This window comes from Pangasianodon hypophthalmus, chromosome 3, assembly GCF_027358585.1.
Source record: "Pangasianodon hypophthalmus isolate fPanHyp1 chromosome 3, fPanHyp1.pri, whole genome shotgun sequence".
NCBI lineage: Eukaryota > Metazoa > Chordata > Actinopteri > Siluriformes > Pangasiidae > Pangasianodon > Pangasianodon hypophthalmus.
The window spans coordinates 5,629,665-5,643,226 of record NC_069712.1 but is presented as its reverse complement, the minus strand read 5'-3'; the positions used below and the strand labels follow the sequence as shown (position 1 = coordinate 5,643,226).

The window sequence follows — 13,562 nt, the reverse complement described above, 5'->3', positions numbered from 1 at the left end:
GGTGTAATGTGATCTCTTCTAATGGATCTTGTAAGCGCTCTAGCTGCAGCATTTTGCACCAGTTGTGGTTTATCCAAACATTTCTTAGGCAAGCCAGTGAGTGTAAAGTGCAGTACAGTAATCAAGGCGAGACAAAAATAAAAGCATGAATCAGTTTCTTACCATAATCCAGTGAAACAAAGGGTCGAATTCGTGCTATATTTCTAAGATGATAACAACAGGTCTTAGTAACATAAATTATGTGTGACTTAAAACTCGGTTCAGAATCTAAAATTACACCAAGGTTCTTAAACTTCTGTCTCTGTCTCTGTAGTGCCAGTGCACCTAGTCCACTTACGATTCTTTTTCTTGCATAATTTGGAACAACAGTTAGACTCTCGATTTTATCCTCATTAAGTTTCAAAAGGTTTGTGTTCATCCATAGTAGGATGCTAGACACACATTCAGACAGCTTCTTTACTGCATCTGTGTCATTAGGCTCCACTGAGATATATAATTGAGTGTCGACAGCATAGAAATGGTAGTTCATCTCATGTACCATACCATAAGATGCAAGATCACATCACATGAAATACAGAAATGATCCACAAAGGTTCTGGAACCAAGACTAACCTCTACCAAAGTGATGGAAAGGCAAAAGTGTTTAGAAAGTAAGGATCTGCTCATGATCCAAAACATACGAGCACATCAGTCAAGCATGGTGGAGGTAGGGTCATGGCTTGGGCTTGCATGGCTGCTTCTGGAACGGGCTCGCTAAATCTTTACTGATGATGGAACTCATGATGGTAGCAGCAGAATGAATTCAGAAGTCTACAGAAACATTCTGTCTGCCAATTTACTGGGAGGAACTTAATTATGCAGCAAGACAGTGACCCAAACACACTGCCCACACAACAAAGGACTTCAACAGGGGTAACAAGTGAAGGTTTTAGACTGGGCAAGTCAATCACCAGACCTTAACCCAGTTGAGCATGCATTTCACCTCCTGACGAGAAGATTGAAGGAAGAAACCCCCAGAACAAACAACTGAAAGAAGCTGTGTTACAATACCACAGAAGAAGAATGCAAGAGTTTGGTGATGTCATTGGGTCACCACTTACTGCAAGCAAGAGATATGCAACCAAATATTAAGTGTTATTTACTTTAAGACTATCTGTTCCAAAAATTGGGTGGTATGCCACCAAAGGTACCATGTTCTAAGTTGTGTAACACATCTAGATGTACATATCAGGAAATTAAAGCTCATCTCAAACCCAAATGTAGTCAGTGTATATCAAAAACAAAAGAATTGGCCTTGCCGTTCCAATACTTTAAGAGGGGAATGTATATGTATGGGAAGGCAATAAATATCGACATTGCATGGTGTACCTTGCTGCTGGGAGGCTCGGGCGGAGGAGCTGGCCTCGGCTGGGGAAGAGCTCTTGGAGCGCGTGCTGAAGGGCGATTGTCTAAAGCGGTCGTCCAGAAAAGGGCTGGAAGAAAACATGATGCAAGAATCATCATCCTCTTTTCATTTCAGGGCAGGAAATGGGAAAACAGTAGGAGCGGGTACCAGTGTCAGTGCTCACCTGGTCATGCCAAACGATGTGCTGTCTTTATTTTCATTAGCTTTGCTTACTTTTTCTGCAACACAAAAACACAAGAGGGCACTCAGGTTAAACTGGTGTGTTTTTATAAAGCAGACATGTTTTATTCTTCATTCTAACCCAGTGCAAATGGGCCATCCACAATGTTTTTTCACACGGCCTCTTGTGTTTTGAGATGAAGCGTAATTGTGCACTCTATTTACTCTAGCCTGTGAGAGTTTAAACATAAACTGCTAAAGAAAGTACAGTGTTATTGTTTAAGCCCTTGAAGGCCTCAGGTTTTTATTTGGTTATTTATTTTTAAGCACATTATTCAGTAATTACAGTAAAACTAAGAGCAAATAGTGTGTAGGAATATAAATCTGGATTTCCCCAATGCGTCTTTGGAGTTTAATGTTTGGTTGCGATGTGTCTAGAGTCAGGGTTTAGTCCTGGGACTTGTTCTTTGTATGCTGCTTAAATCCAGGATAAAATGCTGCACGCCAGATTTACTAATCGTGATCATTCCAAATAATTCAGGGCTAATTTGTTTCTTCGAACACACCTGAGACAGCTTGTTGAGTTGGTTTCCAAATTTCTGTTGCTTTAGTAATGTAGCATAATGCTTGCTTACATTTCACACCCAAAGCATCAGGAATATAATGAATTAGTCAGCCATGGAACAAGCTTCACTAAGCTCCTGGTGTATATCATTAGAAGAAAGAAAGAAGCCCTGCTTTCTCCCCTTGTCCTCTTGCAGGGTGACCCTGCTCTCTGGGTGACACTTCCTAGGCTCCTTCACTCCAACACTCAGTGTCACATGACACACAGAGGACACAAGGGTTCTCTGGGTTGCCATGACGATGCTGCAAGAGATGCAGAGAGAAAGGGGAGAGAGGGGCAGCGAGAGCCAGAGATACGCAAAGGAAGCATGTGTGAGCGAGTGGGTTTTACGCCAGTGTGTTTGAGAACGAGACAAATGGAGGACCGGGCTTTAACGGACAGGGCTCACACACACACTTCACAGATTCTGGTTTGGAGCATGCAAATTGTGTGTGTGTGTGTGTGTGTGTGTGTGTGTGTATGCTGGGAGAAAAGTGATGGTGGAGGATTTTTCTCAAGCTTCAGAGGTGCTACATGGAATTTAAACCGAGAGCCGTAACTGGCAAAGCGAGTAGTGGGGGCAGCTTTGCCTCGACTAATCCTCTCTCTGCTCTTGAGTGAAAAGTGTGCATCGTTTACCACCACACACACACACACACACACACACACACACACACACACACACACGCTTGCTCTGCAACCCAGGCCAAAGAAAGATAATGGAGCCCAAAGAGGACACACACACAATAAACAGCCGTGGAGAGAAGAGGAGAACAGAGCGCTGGGCTCCGGATGTGGCAGAATAGTCAACGCATGCCCACTGCTTGTTCCTCTTTCACTCACCAGACAGTTTGAAGAGCAGCTCGGAGGCCATTTTGACCGATATGTCCTGGGAGAAGAGGTCTTTGTTGGGGCGGGGCAGAGGCTCGGGAAGGCCAGCTATTGGCTCCTTCTTCTCGCATGCCCCTAAAGTGCTGAAGCCTAGCAGGTGAGAAGGGGGCGGAGCCACTTCTGAGGGTGGGTCCACCTCCATGGGCTCCGCCTTTACCGTCACTTTCTGGAGGCAGGTGTCTTTGCTGTTCTCTGGAAGAGGCCATAGAGGAAAAGATAAAGGTTAATGAATTAGATCATGTTATTAAAATAAAAATAAATTGAAATGCATTTTTAACTTCTTAGTGCATCCATCACCATCATGTAAAATATTATAAATAATGGACCAATCAGATACCACTGTCACGGCATGTGACATCATTAAACACAGTTCCCACTTGTTAAGACGTCCAGAATTATTTTCTCATAAAAAAAGAACACACTGCAGTTAACCATGCCGGCTTGCTTTCTGGGGGAAAAGAAAAAAAAAAAATCAATCTGATCCAGTAACAAATATAACTAACTTGTTTTCTATTAAGATAGGTTTTTTACATTCAGATTCATCTTTTATAATTATATTTATAATTATATTTTATAAAACAAAAAACACAACCAGTTTAAAGCTTAGTAGTTTCGATCAGTATCAATCAGCCTGGTATCGATATCAGCCTCAAAAGTTTCAGTATCATTATTGACTGCGGAAAAGAAAAAGTGGTATCATGCCGTCTTTAAAAACTTTTGGCCACATTTTCTTTATCGTTTAACTCACTTATAATGGAAGTCCAAAATGACACTGGAATGAAAATGGTGTCAGGATGAGAGACAAAATTGTTTTTTAGGGAATAGTGTCTAACTGCCAACACTGTAGTAATACAGTAGAAAATTATCTGGTTTATTTACTCTTTCCCTGTGATATCCGTACATGATTAGACCCACACAGCTATGCTGCTAAAGCACAAACACAGGTTTCCCCTTAAAAAACTAGCTGATGTATTATACAGATTTAGAGCTTCATTTTTCATTTAGAAATATGTTTGGAGTAAAAACCTTTGTGTCCTTTTCTCACATAGCTTGTGGTAAAAACACACACTACAGATGTGTTAGATAGAAATTTGCCATGTAGTTATTAAACATTTCAGTGTCACTTGGACAATCATTTCCATCATCATTTTGACTGTCATCAATTCCCCCTAGCACGTGCTTCCTCTGAAACATGTGAACCCAGCCGGCAGCATAAAGGTGCAGATATACTTCACTTTCACCACGTAAACGATGTTAAGATTGTTTATTCAGTTAGGGACACGGTCTCACTATTTATGTTGTGTTGCATACATATATGTGTGGTTACAGATGCCCATGATTGGCTATTGTCTCTGATTGACATGGGAGAAAGAGTATGCCCCTCCTGCCCAGAGAACACAGCTAATTTGGCTCTCTTGGACTCCTGGCCACGGGTGGCTGTGGTATTTTCAGGATTCAAACGTGCAATCTCTGAAGGATAAAGCAAATGCCTTTCTGTTGCTCCACTTGGGAGCCCAATTTCTACTAATAAACCAATCTGCATGGTGTTCCATGGTCTACATCTCAGCCTTACCCCAGATGAACACCAGGCTACAGTTCACTGAGTCACAAAGTGAACATCACAACGTCATGAGGATTCGCTGAGTGACTCCTGATTATTAAACCTTCAGATGAGACCTGATTTCACCCAGTCCATGTGATGCAGAGAGCTGAGTCTAAAAGCTACACTAAAGAAGAGCTGGAAATCTGTCAGAATGAGTCTGAGCTGTCCTCACATCTTGATGGGGGGGAAAAGCTGGAGGTGTTCATCCTCCTGCCATGAAAAAGAACAATCCATCTGTGTTCCTGAAGGAGGCAGACAGTGGGTAATTATCTTGTCTCTGCGTACAGGATATCAAAGATGAACAGAGCTCAGTAAGTCTCTGTGTTAGTGTTGGTCAGCGTTCAGTAGATTATATTCCAGACTCATTTCTCAAATCATTTCATTTTATACTGGCCAACATTTTAACACAAAGTCAGACAAACTCCTGCTCTGAATGAGAAACGTATTTAGGAGTAGTTTTTCAAACTGTGTGTCTGCTGAACAGAATTATGGGATTACACAGACACTTGATGCTTTCCCTCATATTTCTCAGAAATAAGTAACTTTAGGAAGCTTCTGTCCTTCTGACACACAGAAGTTTTCAGTAGACATGTTAAAGTATTGCTGATTGTGTAAGGAATAAAACACTTGTGGACATGTTGTTACAGGAAAGTAATCAACAATGGGGTGGTGTCATGCAGCAGAGCTACTGTTCCCACCACAAAGTTGATCATTTTCCAACAACAGCACGTCCTGACGTGTTTTATTCCTCTTGTACCGTGGTGTGCTTGAATTCTCGCATAAGACGACATGGATTCATCTTCTATAACAGAACCTCTGGCAGTAGTTCTGCTTGTAACATGAATGATAAGTTTATGTTAATGCGTAATCACGTTCTAATATGTTATTGTTTCTATAGTAATAGCTCATACACAGGGACTTGTACAGCAGGCGCTCCACATAATCCAAGGCTAATAATAAACATGTTGTTGTTTACCCAAGAAAAATGTAGAATCATTGTTGTGGTGATGTTTTCTGTTAGAAGACGTTTATTTAACGTTTACGGAAGGAGTTTCGTAAGTTTCCCAACATGCCACAGAAGAGTTTGTTGGTTTTACAGTTAGTCACATGACAAGCATTTTTTTGCCTCCTTAACTTCAAGAGAGAAAAAAAGAGAGGCTGATGATTGAATGACTGCTTAGAGGTGCTATAACATAAGTGATATCAAGAACTAACATTTAATGTAGCTATAAATAGTTAAAAAGCAAGATGTGTCACTGGTTAATAAACATTTTAATCGTTGGCAAATTGCTGTGGTCTAAGTGGAATGACACACTTCATACTGTGCTGTTATACTACAGCATATGTGGGGGTCCCACTAGCATGAATTATTTTTGCAGAATAGCAGCTTCACTTATTATCCCTTACACACCAGCTGGCAATTTGCCAATGGCAAATTTTTTTTTTTTTTTTTAAGCTATTAAAGAATGACATGGCATACTTTTAACCATTTCTAGTTACAGTTAATTTTGTGGAACATCCACTGTTATCATTTACGTTACATTGTTCAGGCTTTTCTGTTAGGTGAATTTTATTCGTGTTTGGTCTGACCATTGCTTTATTGCTATCCAAAAAAAAAAAGAAAGAAAGAAAAAAAAAAAAAAGTAGGTTTCAGGTATCATAAATGCTACAGTAAAACCGTTAATGTTCACACCTCTGTCTTATACAAAGAAAATCATGAAGCCAACATCATTTTATCACAAACTTAAAAATCCTAGCCTTTAAAAAAAATTCAGGTAAAAAGTTTTTTCCCCCCATTTATTAGCAACAATAACGTTTTGATCCCCAATCCCAGGTCACTAGATATGCTTACTACATAGGGCCTAATAATAACCTTTTTGAACCAACATCATGTGCTATATGCTCAATAAAACAGCATTTCAGAGATACTGACAGAAAATGAGGGAAGCCTAATAAGTGCCTAACGTCTTACCTGTGAATTTACAGACTTGTTATTTTATTTGAGGATACATAATTTATAAAATACGTGAAAATGCTGTGCCATAAATGACACGCTTTTATTCAGACAACATTTATCCAAAATGTTACGGTAACATTGCTGTTGTTTTTTTTTTTTGGATAGATAATAGACAGTGATAGATCATAAATACTACATTGTGTTTTTTCCCTTTAAATATGTGAATAATATGGATGTGTTTGAGCTTCTTTCTGACAGCCCTAGCACATGATATGAAATAAACAGCATTCATGCTGAGTGGAGGTTCAGTCACCTCAGTATCTAGAACGTTCTCAGGTCCACTTAAGCAAAAAAGAGGAAGGAAACAGATGCCAACGCTATAAAGAGCACATAAAGAGCTCCCACGCTTCAGCGGGTGTCTTAATGAAAAACTGCCCTCGTCAACCGGCCTGATATCGGAAAATAAAAAGGTCTGCGGTAGCCCTGAGCACGAGGGAGGGGGAGGGGGAGTGGGAGCGAGAGAGAGAGAGAGAGAGAGAGAGAGAGAGAGAGAGAGAGAGAGAGAGGGGTGGACGGAAAAAACGACCCTTCCAGAGTTTTTCATAGCGTGCTGCAACCTTTCCCCTGCTCCTTCTTATCAGATCGGTTCAAAAGGTTAGACAAACAGCCAGCTATAAATAGCAAGAGGGTAGATGCCATCTGCGTTCAGCTCTGCACTGGTGGGCGGAGCCAAGAGGCACTGACTCTGATGCCCGCCCACTCAGAGGAGCAGAGGGTCCGTGGGTGGAGCTTGGGCCTGTGTCCCTGTGTTTATGTCTGGATCTGACCTACATAGCGTGAGTACAGTGTGTGTGAGTGTGTGTGTGTGTGTGTGTGTGTGTGTCCAGGTGTCGGGCTCTGGAGGAGGCAATGCCACACGGACAACCAGCAGCCTGCTAATCCCTTAATAAGGGGCCTGGAGCCAACACGAGGGCTGGGGTCACACAAGGGACACACACACTTTCTTTTCTCTCCCTCACACACACACACACACACACACACACACACACACACACACACACACACACAAAGGCGTGCACTCTCGCCTCAGGTTCACCAACTGATTTTGTTAGTAACTGATTTCAAAAACACACACGAGCTTTGCAGAACAAAGTCTTCTCATAACGTGCACTTTATAAAGTCCACACACTTGCCCTTAGTGTACATGGCTCAAGTAGAACGAACACACACACACACAGCGTATTTCAAAACGTTTGATGTTTCATATTCATTCATAACACTTTTTTTGTCGCCACCTTCAACTTGTCTTCATACAAAGATCAGTTTATTTATTAAATAATTTGTGTATTTATTTATTATTCATTTTTATTTATAAGGAAAGACATTGTACCTGATTTTAGTCAGATTTTTGGATTAATTGCATGTCTTCTCTTACACTTTAGTTATAACAAGTGTTAAAACTCAACAGAAAAAAAATAAAGCTTTTTGTCTCCTCACAACAGCTGATTTATCTGAAACGTAGCAACTTTAATGCAGGCATTATGCTCCGCCCACTTCACAATCATGTCATATGTCTGTGAAAAGTTTGTTTCCTGATATTCATGCTGATTTATGTATCAATATGTAATACATGTTAGGGTCCTTTATAAACCTTATAAACCACACTTACTAGAGTTTTTTTTTTTGCAAAATTGTAAAACTTTTTTTTTTAAATACTTAGGACTAAAAATCTCATTTTCTAGATGACCTGCATTCATGACATTCTTCAATCCTGCCCCTAATTTGAAGGCTATGACGGAGGAATGTCCCAAAATGCTGATAATGGTTAGATTTGTGTTTGTGAAAAAAAAGAAAAATTTTTATAACTTGGTTCTTGATATAAATCCTCATTTGCGTAAATAAATGTCAAGTTCCACTACAAAACAATATTTGTAAGAATCAACTGGTGAAGATTAACTGGGATTGGTTTTTTTGTTTGTAGTGTCTTGTCTTAAGCTTCTCCAACATCACACCCCTGTGAGACTCTCACACGACTTTTTCTAATATTACTTTCAGGGAACACTTCCTTTTTTAATATTAACTACAAATCAGCACACACACGCACATGTACACAGACAGGCGCGCACACACAAACACGCAAAAAGACATGCACACACACTCAAACGCACAAGCTTACACACACACACACACACACTTACATATACACACACCAAACTCGTATGAATAGTTTAGAAACCTCTATGCCTATATCCTCATTAGAAATGCCAGGATGTATTAAAAAGCATGAATATGTACAAATATGCAAATAGGACACGCCCCCATGTCCTCCAGTTACTAAACTAGCTCACACTTATCACAGCTGTACACTCGTCATTTACAAAGTGATTTATTTAACAACAGCCGAAATATATCACTTTGTCAAAATATGATGTTACCATAGCAACCACGATTATGCCCCTAACATGGGGTAAGGGTAGCTACCTAGCTCAGCACGCAAGTCGAAGCTTAGAATTTCCTGTTAATACATTTTACTTTAATAATTAGTGATTGTTGTAATTTGACCCAGGCAGCAGTCCGTATAATTAAAATCAGCCACACAAGATGAGTTAATGATTTAAAAATCATGTAGCTGAGTTCGGAGATACCTGTATATCTGAAAAGACTCATCTAGAGAAGTGTCGAGTTGCACGTCCCTGTGTTTCAGTCTCTTGGTGTGTGTTAGACAGTGTGCATCCTTACACAGTTACTGGTGTGTTACATGATGAAATGATAAAACAACGTTGTGTTACATCAGCGCGTCTCCTGCTCTCTTGGGTGTGTGTTGCTCACGGACACAGTGGCACGCTGGAGTCTCGCTTTACACACTCGGCACATGCAAACTCCTCTTATCACAACTGCCCTTTCATGTAGTGCGGCGTAGCAGTGAAATATGAATTGAGGGGACGAAGAGACTGACGCACGCAGAGAGGCTGTGTGTGTGTGTGTGTGTGTGTGTGTGTGCACAGCAAGACTGACGAAAGAGCATCGATATAAACAAAGAGCGAGGAGGAGTGGAAGAGGTTGGAAATAATGCTGAGGGGGAAAAAACAGGGAAATGGACACACAGAGAAGAGAAAAGAACGGCGGGGGGCGAGAGGGAGGCTGGGAGGTGTGTAAAGGAGACGAGCCCAAGAGGGCGAGAGAGGGAGAGAGACAGAGAGAGAGAAAGAGACCCAACAAATAACCAGTACAACCCTGCTGGGGAAAAAAAACAAAACAAAAAAAATGACTAGAGATGTCTAGTGGTTCCTGATGGGTTTTAATGGCTTTCTGATGGTGTGTAATGGGAGCTGTAATGGAATGTGTTGTTCCTGATGGTTCCTGGCAGCTTGTCTACTGTTACTACTGTAAGTATTGTTATTACTGTCAGAAACTGAAAATCGCTACCACTGTGCCTGCAGTATTTTTACTGGGAAATAAGCATTATCTAAAGACTTGAAATGAAAAGACACGGCTAATGGGCAACATTTTTTCATCAGCTATGCAGGTATTAAAAAAAGGTACTGATATAGATATATCAAAATAAATGAACGAATGAATGAAAAGATAAAAATAAATGTGATCCAATGCATCCCTATACATATTATATCATATATATATTGTATCATTATTGGCCCATAATGGTAAAGCCGTTCTGAATTGGACTGGATTGAACAGAGAGAGAGAGAGAGAGAGAGAGAGAGAGAGAGAGAGAGAGAGAGAGAGAGAATGAACACTGAGTGAGAGAAAAGACAGAGGTGTGAGAAAGAGGGGACAGAGACAGAGAGACAAAGACAGTGAGAGAAATGCCAGCCATGGTTAGAGAGAGTGAGTGAGAGAGAGAGAGAGAGAGAGAGAGAGAGAGATGGACACTGAGGGAGAGAAAACCCAGTAGTGGTTATGGAAAGACAGAGGAAGACATAGACAGAGGCAGATGAAGACAAAGTGAGAAAAAGATGATGTGAGAGAAAAGCCAACAGTGAGAAAGAGAGAGAGATGTATAAGAGAGAGAAGTCAGAAGACAGAGTGAGAGAAAAGCCAGCAGTGGTTAGAGATAGAGCGAGAGAGAGAGAGAGGGAGGGAGGAAGGGAACGAGCTTGTCATTCTGCGGCATGTCTCCTGCGGGTGAAGAGTTCAGCTGCTTCAAAGCGTCGCTGCTACACTGGACACAGTGGGCACTTGCAAAAAAAACCCACCGCTCCGGCCGCGATCTGCTCAATAATGCAGTACATCATGATGCAACACACACACACACACACACACACACACACACACACACACACAGTCTGAGAGCCGTGTTCAGTGCCGGGACCGTGTTCACCACAGACGCAAGAGCAGTACGCAGGTTACATAATGCTATTATGAAATAGGATAAAAGTTGTGCTGTGACTGTCTGTGTATCTCTATGTGTGTGTGTGTGTGTGTGTGTGTGTGTGTGTGTGTGTGTGTGTGCGCGTGCGTTTCCCAGTGGCGCTGCAGTAAAGAAGCTCAGCTGAAACCTACAGTGAGCTCCAAAAGTCTGAGACCAACACCTGCTTTATTTCATCACTTCATCACACACTGACACTACATCTCACTCAGACTCCTACTCCACAATACTCCATCAGTCCCACACTAATCTACACAATCAGCTTCACTCCAATCTACTGAACATCCTACACACAACTCACACTGTCGGATTCTCCATTCTGATTGGTCAAAAGCTTTTCTATAATAACCTCACTGTTTCTATAGTAACAGCTCATTCACAGGGACTTGTGATTGCTGATATGGTGACGTTTTCTGGAAGGATATTTTTATTCATCATTTATGGAAGGAGTCTCCAGTGTCAGCGCTTTGTAACAGTCAGAGGTAAAGCTGGAACTTTTCCTTTATGACAGCTGGTGCCTGCTGGAATAACTGTTTATGTAGGTTTATGTCACTTGTCATGAAGGGATTATGTAGGTGTCATGTAGGCTTCTGGACGCTGCCCTTCAGTATCACCAATGTGTATACATAAATGGATAAAAACCATGTCATTCTTAAATCGATTAAAGTCATAATCGATGGTAAATTGCTGTAGAGTAAATACTTAAAAATAATAAACTTTTGGGTAGTAACTGTAACTCCACTTCATCACACCACCCTGTCAGTGATTATTTTCCCACAACAGCACAACATGGAGTGTTTATTTCTTACATATTGCATTATACTAACACAAGTGGTCCATGTAATTACTCATGAAATTGTGTTTATTTTGTATTTGTTTAAAGAATACAAGTTTTGGATCCCACTTGCTGGATCTTAACATGAGTGTGTGTATGAGAGAGCTGCAGTGTCAGTCCTGCCTGTAAGATCATACACACACTTTTTTCATGATGCATGATCTTGTGGATGTTTGGAGGTTAAGTAAGCAATATCACATGAGCAAGCCTGTTGCTGAATATCGGCACGGCTGTGACTCGGCTGAAGGCATGAGGTCGCTGGTAATCGCAGCCGTGCTGATATTCACTACAACAGCACGAGTGTGAGTGTGATATTGCTTTTACATAACAGTTCTGTACAGAGGTTAACATCGAGTAACTGACATTTCAGACACAATATGGCAAAATATTTTGTTAATTGTTGCTCCGTCAACGAAAATACCCCCCAAAGAAGCCTCAGCTGGGTAGAGCATTGCGTGTTGCCATGCCAACACACAGGCCGACTGACAGCCCATAGTAAGTGTAGTAATGGTTTTAATGTAAAGTACTAGACAGGTGGAGTGATATAAACAGTGAAATGTCCCAGTGCAGTTACACTAAATATCAGCACTCTTGGTACATTACACATGCTGGACTGCTCATGATATCACCTGCATGAGGTGTGACTGAATGTTGAATGCAGCAATAAAGTTGACTTCGGAAAACTGGAACTTTGAACTACGTCCTTTTCGGCCTAAATGTTGGCAATGTTCATCGTGTACTGTATGCAAGAAGACTTGCAAAGCTCCTTTTAGTAAGCTGGAAAAAGACATCAGACTGTGTGCTTCATTATATATAAACTACTATAAAGGTAAGAAAAAAACTATTAATAGAAATGCACACCCAAGTTAACGTTACCCTGACACTATGACTTTATTGTAAGATGAAAAAAACAAAACAAAACAAAAAAACGTTAGATGTTGCTGCCTTGCTGAACTACAGAATGTAAACAGTGCTACCGGAGACACAAGACTCGCACTACTTCAAAATGGAAATACGTCATAGCCCTGAGTGGATGAGTTACGAGTAGAGCAGAACTCAGTAGAGGGGTGGAGACTTGTGTCCTTTTTTAAATTTGTTAAGATCTAGGAATCTTAGAAGAGACAAACATGCAGTGTTTTGGCCAGGTACGAGGATACCTCCATGTGTGTGTGTGTGTGTGTGTGTGTGTGTGGGCTCCTTATCAGTGCCCATCTGTTGAAACCCAGCCTCAGCCGGTGCAGAGGGACTAACAAGGCAGCGGTAATTAGCCGCTTGGTGCTAACGGCACCAATCAGACGGTCGGAGCTGCTAACTGGCTGATCAGGGCAGGAGGGGGCCGGAGTGACCTACTTTACATAAGCGATGATGCAACAACGAGCAGGTATGAGCAGAAACGGAGACGCTTTTCTCACTGTTGCTGGAGCGGACATGCTGTCTTGCTTTCTCGTCTGTCACACACACACACACACACACATGCACGCACACCCAGAGTATAACCAACATTTCGGCACCATCCCTGATATCCAGGTGATAATTTCGCTCAACACTCATGATCCCTCCTGCATTCACACACACGTCAAACACCTCGGCTGCTAAAAGACAAAAACTCAGTAATGACTCATTTAGCCAGCCAACCTTGTCTCTCCTGCCATGAGTCAAGCTTTTTCACTCAAGGTGAATGTGTGAAGGGTGAGGACAGAGTGGGTGTAAAAACAGGATGG

The 13,562-nt window shown here is 41.4% G+C and overlaps 1 protein-coding gene across 1 annotated transcript in view; it reads right to left on the bottom strand.

Moving 5' to 3' along the window:
- znf827 (zinc finger protein 827) overlaps positions 1-13,562 on the bottom strand; it is a 98,216-nt gene that overhangs the window by 28,710 nt on the left and 55,944 nt on the right. Inside the window, 3 exon segments of the mRNA XM_026940271.3 lie at positions 1,369-1,472; positions 1,569-1,623; positions 3,012-3,251. Of these exon segments, the coding sequence (XP_026796072.2) occupies positions 1,369-1,472; positions 1,569-1,623; positions 3,012-3,251 (399 nt within the window).